General features: G+C 34.8%; 1 protein-coding gene across 4 annotated transcripts in view; it reads left to right on the top strand.

Moving 5' to 3' along the window:
* Nucleotides 1-14,478, top strand: part of LOC136774801 (protein kinase C-binding protein NELL1-like) — a 56,730-nt gene that overhangs the window by 23,539 nt on the left and 18,713 nt on the right. For all 4 annotated transcript variants that reach the window (XM_066729287.1, XM_066729286.1, XM_066729288.1 and 1 more), the window contains exons 2-3: nt 12,439-12,705; nt 14,017-14,450. In XM_066729287.1, the coding sequence (XP_066585384.1) occupies nt 12,439-12,705; nt 14,017-14,450 (701 nt within the window). The remainder of the gene's footprint in view (nt 1-12,438; nt 12,706-14,016; nt 14,451-14,478) is intronic.

Raw genomic sequence — 14,478 nt, 5'->3', positions numbered from 1 at the left:
ATTGACCTTTCTTTACTCCCAAATATTCTGTTTTCAAAGCAGCAATATATATATATATATATATATATACATATATATGTTATATATCATGACCTTGGCAAAAGAGACGCTTAACTTTGGCGGCAATTGGAAAAAATCACAGCTAATGCGAGTGCTGGAATACTATATAGTCCTTGATAAAGGGAGACGAGGAGGTCGCCGCCAACCGAATCAAAGAGATCCCCCGAGGAGCCCCAATCAACGAGCTTCCCTACGAAGGACGCTTATCTAATTATCGCGATTGGACAAAAATGCTATACTCTCTTCCTCTCTTCCTCTCTCTCTCTCTCTCTCTCTCTTAGATGTCTTGTTGCTGGCGAATAATATCATTATCGAACTATATATGCGATATAATGCTACAATAAAGCTCTGAAATGAAGTAGCAGATTTTTCTTGTCTGCACCAATATATGTACATATATATATGCATATAAGACAGAAAATTGAAGGGATTCTCATTTGAAGCAGCTATATAGCATATCAGCAGCTGCCTGGCTGCAGAATTTTATTACCGCTACTGTTTTACACAGCTCGCTTATCTAATTATTGTTATTGGATAAAAATGTTATATTCTCTCTCTTTCTCACTCTCTTCTCTTAGATGTCTTATTACTGACGAATAATATCATTATCGACCTATGTATGCAATATAATACTACAATAAAGCTCAGAAATGAAGCAGCAGATTTTTCTTGACTCCACCAATGTATGTACATATATGTGTATATAAGACAGAAAATTGAAGGGATCTTCATTTGGAGCAGCTATATAGCATATCAGCAGCTGCCTGGCTGCAGCATTCTATTACTGCTACTGCTTTACGCTCTCCCTCTGGCAAATTGATTTTGCCCCGTTTAAAGGGGACCGACGCGAATCCTTGCCGCTTTATAGTACCAAGCGGCCTGTCCCTCTATATATATATATATATATATAATACCTTTTAATTACACACGAGAGAAATATCAATTTGGAGTTGTACTACTGTGTTCTGATCTTTTCTAGGGGCTCTGTTGGATTCTTTGTGGCACGAGGTCAAAAAATAATTGCAAAAAGTATTTAGCGAATTAAGAGGGTTGTCTTCTTATCTAGTCACTTATATGTATATGTATATTCTTAAGAATAAAATAACTGTGAGATAAGTTTGATTTTTTAAAATAATTTATATTTTATTAATTAATATATTTGCTTGTTAATGATTGGTTAAAAATGGTTTTAGTTGTTTAAATTATAAGGGAATATTGTAGATGGGATATCAAAATTTTATGGGTGAGTTTATAATTGTTAGAGTGAAGATGAAGATATAGGTGCAAGATACTGAAAATGTAAAAAATTGTTGATATCATTTTTACGGTTAATACGGTAGTTTAGTAGTTTATTGTTGTTTCACGTCCGAGTGAGATTTTGCAGAATTCACTGGCGCAATGCGGGGCAGCCAGGCAACATGGCGCACCCCTGCACTCAACCCAATATTCTTCATAATATTTTCATATCCAAACTTTGACGAATTCATTGTACAATTAACAATCTAGTTTTTTTATTAGTAATCAAGAAATCTGATCAGGTTCTCTTGATTGATCAAATCTCGCATTCATTACAAATCTTTCAATTATATGGAATCAATAATAGTAGTTTTCAAAAATATTAAGCAGTAAATTATTCAACTTGCAAATCTCGTATTCATTACAAATCTTTCAATTATATGGAATCAATAACAGTAGTTTTCGAAAATATTAAGCAATAAACTATTAAAACATATAAATCTCGCGTTCATTATAAATCTTTCTACTATGTGGAATCAATAATAGTAGTTTTCAAAAATATTAAACAATAAATAATAACAACATGTAAATCTCGCATTCATTACAAATCTTTCTACTATGTGGAATCAATAATAGTAGCTCCTCTCCAAACATTGTGCGACAAATTAATACAATCTGCAAATTTTCACCGTACATATTCCAGAATATTGGTAAATTTACTGGTTAATAAAGTAAATTCATCAATAAAACGTGCAAGCTCCACATTCCCGTCATTTATTAATGAATTATTCATCGCAGTTTCGATGAATGACTTTGTCATGAAATCCATTTACGTCTGTCGTACATGTAGGTATATCTCGTACACTGCAATCCACTAGACCTTCTTCCATCATCCTATATATACTACAGCTTATTATTTACCTCACACACATATATATATATATACATAAATCAGCTAAAAATTAACAAGTGCAAGTCGCGACTGAGTCACGTGGCACGTGCTACGTGATAATACAAAAAAGAAGTTTAACGAGTAGAAATTTGCAAAGGTTTGCTGCACGACAGTGAGGGGGGGGGGGGGGGGGTACGAATAGCAGCAAGAGGTGCAATCAACGAAGTCAAGCAGGACGGTCTGGACACACTCGGGCCAAGGTCAAACTTATAGCACTATGCGCGTCTCACCAGCTGCACCCCGGTAGACGCGATTGACCCCTCAAGGATTTTCCGCGGAAAATGAATGACACATTAATTATGTCACCTGCATTATTTTCCACTGCAGGGTTACATCCATCCAGCGAAAAGTAACGGTATAGCCGTTAGGAAGAGAGAGAGAGAGTGGGCCTAAAAAATTGATGACTATTGAATGATTGACACATTGATTTTCCACCATGACACGATTCGCTCGTTGGTCACGCGACATCTGTCGATTCCTCCGGTTATCATTACTAGTAGAGTCGAGGATCGTCCTGCGATATTATTATTATTGTTGTAGAGGCGGATCGAAAATTCGTTCGTGGAAGGTTACATATATATATATATATATGGCTATTTAAAAGACCGAATATCGTTGTTTTTGGATCGGTTCTTAGGGGATCCAGTCGAACAGCAAGATTATTATTATTATTATTATTATAGAGGGATCGAAAATTCGTTCGTGGAAAGTTACGTATAAATATAGCAATGTATTTACGAGACAAAATATCGTTGCGTTTGGATCGGTTCTTATAGGATCCAGTTGAGCAACAGCAATATTATTATTATTATAGAGATTAATAAAAAAGTCATTCGTGGAAGATTACGTATATATATCGCAATTGACAAGGCCAGATATCGTTGCTTTTGGGTTGCATCTTAGGAAGTTCAATCGAACAGAAGGATTATTATTATTATTATAGAGACGGATCGAAAATTCATTGGTGGAAGGTTACGTACGCTGCGGGAAATTGAATCCTTTACCATTTGGCTAACTTCCGTCTGTACTTTAACATGAAAATTGATATACTACACTATAGCTGAACCACGCACGCAATAATTTCCCACTTTGTATATATATATATATATATCGCTATGTATTTAAAAGATCGAATATGCTTGTTTTTGGTTTGGCTTTTAAGGGGTTCAATCGAGCAGCAGAATTATTATTATTATTATAGAGCCGGATCAAAACTTTATTCATGGAAGATTATGTGCAGTATATATATACTATATATATACATTGCAATATATTTATACGACCGAATACGGTTGCGTTTGGTTCTCTTCTTAGGGAATACAGTCTCGAGCAACACGATTATTATTATTATTATTATAGAGATAGATTGACAATTCATTCGTATATATATATATATATCGCAACGTATTTACAAAACCAAATATTGCTGCTTTTGGATTGGTTCTTAGGGATTCCAGTCGAGCAACAGGATTATTATTATTATTATTGTAAAGGTAGATTGAAAATTCATTCGTATATTCATATATATATACATCGCAATGTATTTACAAGACCGAATATCGCTGCTTTTGGTTCGGTTCTTAGGGGATCCAGTCGAGCAGCAGTATTATTATTATTATTATTATAGAGATAAATCGTAAATTCATTCGTGAAAGCTTACGTATATATATATATATATATATATATATATACATCGTAATGTATTTACAAGACCGAATATCGCTGCTTTCGGTTCGGTTCTTAGGGGATCCAGTAGAGCAGCAGGAGGAAGACCCTAGAGGCAGTTGGCACGCGTTTGTACCACCGCGTTAAGGGAAGGGACGATGGCTCTGGGGAGGCACAAAAGACTGGGAAATGGAGGGCAAATTGTCACTGATTATCCAGAGTGGCCACATTTAGGCCCAACTGTTCATTCGTTTCCGCACCATCCAATAGAATCCAACGCGTTCCTTTTCCTCATCCTCTTCTTCAAGGTTAAATACCTCGTTTGCCGGGAAAATGGACCTGCCCGCCTCTATTGTGACGATTTTCAACGGGACACCCTGTATATGGGAGTAAACAAGGTTTATTGGTGAAACTGCAGGGCGACTGACATCAGGACAGACACATATACAGAGTGACAGAGATTTAGTTGGGCACGTGCGAGAGCCAGCATCAATATAGTGTATTAGCGGAAGGACACGGGACGAGGGTGAATCGTACTAGGATTCTCCCCCCCCCCCCCCCCTAAAGCTTCTTCACAACGACGAATCAACGCTCCACGTCCCTCGGGGATTCGATCGGTTCATCAGGAATTTTCCTAAGGGCCCGCGTCAGCGGACAACGAAAATAAAGTGACAGAATGAGGGATCCCGAGGGAACAGACTTTTCTGCTGTTTCCCTATATATATATATATATATATATATATATATATGTATTTATATTTTAGGTCGTTGCCTCGATTTTACCAAAAGGATCCTAAATTCGGCTCACGATTATTTTTATCAAAAAGAATCTTGTTTAATTTTCTTTTATAATGCAGTTTTTGCACGAGTAAAGAATTTTTCAATAAAAATTAGAGTGAAGTTTTGGTAGTCAATGAGGAATGTATAGTTAATTGGTTGATTGTTTACTGGTCTGTAATTAGATTTTGTATAGTGAATGTTGGTCAATTTTGTGGTTTTTGCACTGTGAAGTTTCGTTATATTCCAGTAAATAATGAAACAGTTCATAATATGTTTTTTATTTGTTAAAAGTTCACTGTAAATTTTACTGAAAAATTTATTCAATGTATATATATAGATAAATAAATTTCTTTAATTCGAGATGATTATTAATTATATTAAGAGAATTGTTCGATGCTGGGTTTATCCCATTTTGCGTGCATTTCTCTCTTTCTCTCTCTCTATCTTTTAAGCCACTCACATGTGGATTAACATTGTATGAATAATCTTCATCTTCGAAATAAGGAATTTTTAAATCTGAATAATAACTTTTGAATGAAGAGGGTTGAATTCAATATTTGCCTTTTAAAATGATGGGTTTTGTACAAATTTTACATATATATATGTTGTATGAGTTAACCGGATACTTTGTAGATTAGCCGCATTGTTTTATATAAGGAAATGATAAAAGCATTCCGACTTAAAAGAGACGCCGGTAGACCGGCGACGCCCGGGCTTCCTATCTTTTTCCATCGTATGCGGGCACGCGCACCCTTAACCGGATGCGCATCCCCTTGCAAAGAAATTATCGCTAATGCACTCTAGTCCATTTTGCTTATATCGCGCGAAAAACTTTCTCTTTACTATATATATATATGTATATGTAGATTATATAAGATACGCAGCACGCACTTTATCAATCTAGTATAGGTGCATCACCTGCTACTGTGCTCTGTACATATCACTAAAAAAGTAACCGCTTGATTTTAAATAACTGTTTATATGTATAATCGCAAATAAATATTTATTTGATAATAATGAATTTTAATTAAACGAATTAAAATTAATTTGATTCGAGTAAATTTTATATAATTAAATCAATTATTTATTACAAATAAGTAAATATTTAGTTGTTATTATTTAAATAAGCATTTATTTGAATGTAAAAATTTTTTCTTACCAAATATACAGGATGATGCACTCAAATTGCCTCAGCGCTAAATGCAAGCTGGAAAGGCGTGGTAAAGGATCAAGCGCTGATTGGTTAATATATAGACAGAGAAGGAAACTATAGAAACGAAGAGAAAAATATACACTAGCGTACATACACATCTTAGCGAATCGCTACCTCTCCGTCACTATCATATTAGATCCTCTTTTTAAATCACAAATTCGAAGACCTATACAGGTGCTCACTAAATGTATCTCTATCTTTTATTATTAATATGAAAGCAAAGGACAGAGATATACACAGCATACATTATAACAATGCAGGTATCCGAATTCTCGACAAATAACAACTAATAAAAATGACAGGGATAGCGATACACCAGTACATGTGTTAGCATATAACTCTCTCTCTCTCTCTCTCTCTCTCTGTCAGAACAGTTTCCCTCTCTATCTACTCTCCACCAATCAGAGCTCGACCCCCTACCACACCTACCAAGCGTACATCCCTCTCCAGGGCATTTTAAGTGCCTCACCCTGTACATATATATAGATTATATACTTTAGAAGATTTGTCAGTAATACAAGTTTTATTTTACACCGTCGGCCATGCGGCATCGTCGACACAATTTTTCAATCGAGTCTACCCACTGGAGTTTATGTATATAGCGCCATAATAACGCCGTAGGGTCGTTACTTTCTTTCACACATTTCTGTATTTATAGCGCAAGCTAAAATCGTCCAAACTTCCCTTTCTTTTTTTCTTCTCCCTCTCTCCCCCCCCCCCCCTTCATTTTTCTCCCTGTCGAGCATATCCGAGAAATCGGCACGCGACCACACGGCACTCCACAGTCGTAAGAGCGAGTCGATAAGTATAACTGCGCGCGCGCGATTCATTAATTATTTATCGATGTAGGCGCATTGTCCTTAATGCCAGAACAGACTAGGCCGTGCGGAACAGCCAATATTCCAGCACGATATTTGCTCTCTCGTCTCGTTCCCTTAGACAAATTGCGGTAGAATAGACGAATTACCCAAATTACCTCATCTTTAATTCCTAAGACGACCCTTCGATGAGTATCCTGTGGATATTTGTGTACTACCGTTCTTAGAATATTTTTAAAATTATAGGCTTTGCAAATACTGATATATGTTGTTTAATTATATATTTCGAAAAAGAAGCTATTAAGTGAGATATATCTATGATTGATTTGAAAATATTTCAATGCTGATCAGTGTTGAAATTCATTTCGTTTCATTGTACTACCGTCTTTGCAAACATTGATATATATATATATATATATATATATATATATGTTATTTTTTTATATATTTGGAAAGAAAAATTATTAAATGAGACATATCTATGACTGATTTGAAAATATTTCAGTGCTAATCACAATATTAAAATTTATTTCGTTTCATCTATGTACAACTATCCTTACTACATTTGTAAAATTATGGACTTTGCAAACATTGATATACGTTGCTTAATTATAGATTCGGAAAGGGAAATCATTAACTGAGATATATCTACTATATTGATTTGAAAATATTTCAATGCTGATCACAATATTGAAATTTATTTCGTTTCATTTATGTACCACTGTCGTTATTACATTTTTAAAATTATGGACTCTGCAAACACTGCTGTATGTGGTTTAATTATAGATTCGAAAAAAGAAATCATTAGCTGAGATATATCTACTACATCGATTTGAAAATACTTCAATACTGATCACTATGTTGGAATTCAATTTGTTTAATTTTTATTGATAGCACGAGTCAACATTTCACATTGACAATACAATTTCAAGTTAAGATTTCATCGAATTGTATGATTTTCTTCCTGAGTTATCATTTTTAACTTATTCTTCTAAATTTTCAACTTTATACATTCTTATATAATTATTTATTATAAATCTTGTAATATATGTGATGAATGCAGTAAATGACCGGTTGGTTTTTGCAACCAAACGTATAGGTTAGAATAGTGTGAGTAATTTTAAATTAAAGCTTGTTACACAATTGTTTATTCTAGTTATAATTAAATAATCTATTACCAATTAAAAGTTGTTTAATTCGGAGCTTTATATTGGTCCAAAGAGCTTATTTTCCGTCCACGTCTGACAAAAATAGGAGAGAATCGACTAATTGGTTTTCCAATAAGAAATTAAAAATAGATAAATGCTTTAACGAGAATCCTCGTAATAATGACATAAAAAAGTTAAAACTAATTACAACACAGTATTATTTCTTGATGGATTTTAATCATTTTGAAAAGTTTTGGAATTATCAGGAGATTATTGAGGGAAATACGTTGGAATATTCGTGACAAAATGAAGAAAACAAAACTGTTTAAATAATTTAATTGATATTATATGAAATTTATAAATAAATTAAAAATTTTCTCAACGTGCTTGTCTAAATAATCTCTTTTCGTTTATAAAGAGTACAATGAGTAGAAAATCTGTCGAATAATAACAACGCTTTATTGGAACTAGTTTTGCTGTGCAATCTCGATACTATGGATACCCATTAAGGAAAATACTTATACCGATATCACAGAGCAAACATCGAAGGCTTTTACCTCGGCTTTTACCATCCTTATTTCTTGATAGATGTTCAACTCATCAGTGTTTTGGAAATACCAGATTATTTAGGGAAATACGCTGGAAAATTCGTGAAAAAATGAAGAAAATAAAAATATTTAAATAATTTAATTGATATTATAAAAACTACAAATAAATTTAAAAATTTACCAGCGTACTTCTCTATATAATCTCTTTACGTTTATAAAGAGTACAATAAGTAGAAAATCCGTCGAGAAATAACAATGCTATATTGGACCTAGTTTTGCTGTGTAATCTTGGTACTATGGATACCCATTAAGAAGAATCCTTTTATCGATATTACAAAGCAAATATCGATTGCATTTCCAGCTTTATTTCTTGATAGATTTTTACTTCATCGTAGTGTTTTGGAAATGCCAGAAAATTATCCAGAGATGTACATTGGAAAATTTATGAAAAAATGTAAAAAAGATTGTTTAAACAATTAGTTTTTAGGTTTTTCATCAATTTTCCAACTTATATGCCTAGACAATTTTTTGGCGTTTTCGAAACTCTACGATGAGTTGAAAATCTTTAAAGAAATAAGGTTGGAAAATGCAACTGAAATTTGCTCTGTGATATCAGTTCTATGAATTGGTATATATCAATGGTTAACGTATAACTTGTTCGGATTAGGTGCTAGAAAAAAAATAGTATCAGAGAACTTTATTTTCTTATGACCATAGTTTATTGTCTGCTTGATATATATATTAATACAACTTAAATTGTTTGAAATAATTTTAAAGAGTAGCAACCACGTGGATTAGTTTAGATTTTCAATAACTAACTAAAGAAATTAATGAGAAATGGTCAGGGCTATAACACACCTATTTTTTTTTTTGTAGCAACAGTTTATTGACTGTTTGATATGTTTTATTGTAATTAAAATTTGTTAGAATAATTTTAAAAAGTAGCAATCACGTGGTCTGACTTGAATCTTGCAATGACTGACTGACTGAAGAACTGAATGAAAGTAGAAGTGGTCACGGCTACAACACAAGTGTTTTTTCCTTATACCGACAGTTCATCGACTTCTTTTGATATAAATATTAATAAAATTAAAAATTTTTGAAATTATTTTAAAGAGTAGCAACCACGTGGTTGGGTTTGTTGGAATCTCGCAATGATTGACATATCAAATGAATGAATAAAGAGAAATGGTCAAGGCTGCAACAAAGCTGTTTTATTTTATAACGACAGTTTATCGACTTCTTGATATAAATATTAATAAAACTAAAAATGTTTGAATTTATTTTAAAGAGGAGCAGCCACGTGGTCTGACTTAAATCTCGCAATGATTGACTGACAAAAAAAACTTGAATGAATAGAAATGGTCAGGGTTGCAGCACAAGTGCTTTTTTACAACGACAGCTCATCGACTTTTTCTGAAATAAATATTAATAAAACTAAACATTTTGGGAATAATCTGAAGGAGTAGCAGCCACGTGGGTTAGTTGGAATCTCGCGATGACTGACGTACCGAATGAATGAATGAATAGAAATGGACAGGGCTGCAGCACACGTGGACGAAAGTTAGCGCGTGGAATGGCGCGTCAATGCGTTTCACAACGTTGGCGTTGGATTTCGCCGAATCGTAGAAATGCCTAAGGAAGATCAGGCGAGTAACCCGAGATCGCAAAACCGGATGTAGCCGGCTTTTTTTTCTCCACTCTTCTCCGGTTTCCCTTACGCTTTATTACGTCAATCCAGTCCTGGTCAGTTTCGCTAATCAACGCAATATAAACTGTGTATATATATATATATATGTACATATATGTAGTATACATGTTAAAATCCAAATGACACGTTATGCCTATAATTATAGATTACCAAATATTAAAGTCAATTTTACTGTTCCCTCAATCGAACTGTCATATTTCTTCATTTCCAGGAAAATTGATTGATTTTCGAGTGCAATTTAATGGTCGCGCAATAATTTCAGGTGTAACTTTAATAATTTCTTATAGGAATGAAAAAAACGACAGTATAAATATAAATGCAGCTAAGGGCACACATGCAGTAAAATTTACTTAAAAATTTTCTCTTCGTATGAAATAATCTTGTACCTAGTGAGATTTGTTAATATTCCTAAAATAAACAGAATCTTGTAATTAATAAACGACGAAAATTAAATTCCAAAGTTATAATAAGTATTCTATCTATAAATTAAATAAATTGTTTCCTGCGAGTTACAACAAAAGAAAATCAAAAATATATACAACTAAGAGCACACAGTAAAGTTTACTTAAAAATTTTCTCTTCGTATGAAATAATCTCGTATCTTGGGACATTTGGTAATTTTCCTAAAATCAATAAAACCTTCTAATTAAAAAACCACGATAAATTACAAAATTAAATTACAAAGTTATAATAAGTATTCTATCTTCAAATTAAATAAATCGTTTCCTGTAAGTTACAACAAGAGAAAATAAAAAAAAAATTATAAAAAGTAGGAAGCTCCTGCCCTGCGTATACAAGTGGAGCAGCTTGAAAGACACGTGGTGCAGAAGAGAATATATATATATATATATATATATATATAAGGAGTACGAAAATCGCAATGCGCGTTCGATAACTCCCGACCAACCGACGCGACGCGCCACGACGCGACGCCCGGCAGTCTGCCACCGTTTATTCGCTTCCTTCCCGTCTCGACGACGACGCGCGCGTTAAACTAACGCACTGCACTCTCGCAAATATTTGCAGCGAGAGCCTCTATATATATACGTATATATAGAGGATCGACCGAGACGGCCCGGCTCGAATCGATTTTCATTTTCGACAAAATTGCACAAGTTTTATGTATTACATTGTATAATGGTATATATAGTATATACGCATACTTATGCTGTATAGTAACTATATATATATATATATATGTATACACGAATCTCCTATATGTCGCCGTTAGAGAAAGACTATGTACATACATAGACAATTAATCGAGACGCCTTGGTCCGAATCCACTTTTATTTTTGACAAAATTGTACAAGTTCCATTTGTTACATTGTACAGTGGTATATATAATACATACATATACTTACACTATATAATAACTATATATATATATATATATATATATATATATATATATATATAGATAATCGATCAAGAGTACCTGGCTCGAATCGACATTCATTTTTTATAAAATTGTACAAATATCATACATCACATTGTACAATTGTATATATGGCATATAAACATATACTTACGCTAAATAATATCTATATACGTATATATACATATATACACACAATCGATCAAGAGGGCCCGACTCAAATCGACTTTCATTTTTGAAAAAATTGCACTAGTTCATGTACTGCATTATATATACATATATGTTACATAGTAACTATATATACATATATAAACATAAAAACAATCGATCGAGAGTGCCCGGCACGATTCGACACTCATTTTTGACAAAATTGCACAAATCTCACACATCACATTGTATACCGTACTATATACACTATACACATATACTTATGCCATATACCAACTATATACACACACATACGCATATAGGAAAGAAGAAGGAAGGCTACCTCGACGAATGCCAGGGCCTGGACACGATCGATAGCTGGGAACGTGCTCTATAGCGCTGACCACGGCCCTACGTCAGAGGAATCTACTTTTCCAAATAATTATACACCTATCGAATCCCATATTACACGCGTAATAGCGTAGTTAGGTCGATAACTCGATTACAATCTCGAGTTATAATTGATCTGGACTGTTATCGCGGTTTTCTAACCTTACCCGATGGCCGGTCAATGCCACGGCCGGTTACCGTGTGTATACCCACCTTACACACACACACACACACACACACAAAACTTTTTTTGCTTCACGCGATAGCAGCAATTATGAATTTGCTCGTCGCTCGCGTGTGACGAGTTTTCCACGAACCTATATATATATATATATATATATAATTCCAGGAAGAAATGGGAAATAAATAAACAAGACAATTTTTTATTTTAGCCTCGAGTACATCGAACGAAAAAGAAGAGGAGACGGCGGTGGCTTCGGTGCAGTTCCGCGTCGTCACGGAGGAGAGTAGTACGATGAGCAGTAGCAGCAGCAGCATTACCGGGGTCCTGGGAGCTCCACGGCTAAGGATTCCCTCAGGCGACTCCGGGGGAGGGGGTATAGACCTCCTGGCGTTGCTGCAACTGCACAACAGCACGAGGCGTGGCGTGACGCAGGTGCCAGGACTCGTTAGATTAAGGCCAGCTTATTATCTTCAGGGTTAGTGAGTTTTCATGTATATGTATGTATGGTATATATATGTATATATATATAGGCGTTAGGTGCCTGTGGCTTTGTATATATATATATATATATATATATATATGCTTGCCGAAATTCGACGGAATAATCGATAGAATAGCCGCGCCCCGAACACGTTGCGAGGTCGAATATCCTCCTCGCTCTGTCATGCTGAAGGAAGAATGCTGTATGGGTATATATATATATATATATATATATATGTATGGATGTAGGGTATAGCGAAGGGAAGGAACTACGATGTAACGTGGTGTAGGTGCTGTAGAGCCACTGGGACGCCGTGCCGTCTGCGCCCTGTATTTCCGGTCCGTCTGTCTGTATTATAATATTTGTATGTGTGTGTGTGGAAAGTCTGATACGATGGTGTAGCTTAAGGATGACCTTTCCCAATAGTGTATGCGGTTTATATGCGGAGGACAATGTCGTATGTTCTTTTTTGGGGATTTAAATTTCTGCGTTGAGAACTTTTGGCAGAGATATTTGTAGTGGGAAAATGTTTTTCATGAGAGAGATTTTTTGGTGGGGTAAGGGGATTTGTTGATATATTGGAATTTTTTTTATGTATTGGTGAATTTGGGGGAATTATATTGGGTAAGGAGGGATCTGTGTTGAGTTTTGGATAGGGAATAGTAGTGAGAGAGAATTATTCAGTTAGTAAAGATTTTTCATTTTAATAACGAAGGAAATTGATTGATATAATAAAGTATATCGTTAATATATGAATAAAAATTGTTGATTATATCGCATAAGGATCAATCTTCGTCGAGAATTATTGGCAAATGAATTTGTAGTGAGAATAAATTGTCAATTAATAAAGATTTTTCATTGAAATAACAATACAATTATTTGATATAATTAATTATATCTTTAATAAATGAGCAAATTATCTCGACCATATCACATCCCATACAGCACCAAGTGACTTAAAGACATCTTTTAAACATATTTTAGTCAATTGGATAACTAGAAGATGTCTATAAGAGAACTTTTAGTCAAGTGTACTATATGGAATAAGAATAAATCTACATCGAGAACTTTTACCAAAATAATCTATATTGACAACATATATTCCTCAACTACAAAAACTTCATCAGTAAAACAACAATAAAATCAATTAACGTATAAAATTACATTTTTAATAAATCAACAAATTTAATAAATTACATCATCCAAGTAGAGCAATTCACTTTGTGTGTGTGTGAGTAAAACCAGTATATACAACAGCATCCACAAACAAGATAACCATTAACACATACATATACCTATACACAGGTGAGGAGCGCGAGCTTCGACTGAGCGAATCAAGCTTCGAGCGAGCGGCCAGGTTACTCCGGCGGGTTCCGGAATTCACGATCGCAGCAGCCCTGAAGCAGGAGGAGGCGAATTCCGGTACGATCGTGGCCTTCTCGCACGGGAACAACAGGTACCTGGAACTACAGAGCAGCGGACGTAAGGATGAATTACGTCTGCACTACGTCTCCCGTCGGGACGGAAGCGTCCACGTGGAGGCATTTCCGTTCCGTTTGGCCGATGGTGCCTGGCACAGGCTGGCCCTCAGCATCTCCGGCTCGCAGGTCGAGCTTCTGGTCGATTGTCATCCGCTGTACAGGAGACTCCTGAGGCCGGGACCACCCGATACCAACTTCACCCTACCCCAACTTCAACTCTGGATCGGCCAGAGAAACGTCAGGCATTTTCTCTTCAAGGTACGAGAGAGAGGTATAATTTATGTAT

Source organism: Prorops nasuta, unplaced genomic scaffold (genome assembly GCF_024137725.1).
Source record: "Prorops nasuta isolate Cenicafe-Biocafe unplaced genomic scaffold, Cenicafe_Pnas_1.2 PNAS00007, whole genome shotgun sequence".
Classification (NCBI taxonomy): Eukaryota; Metazoa; Arthropoda; class Insecta; order Hymenoptera; family Bethylidae; genus Prorops; species Prorops nasuta.
The sequence above is the reverse complement of the archived record's forward strand: the minus strand, read 5'-3'. Positions and strand labels throughout refer to the sequence as shown.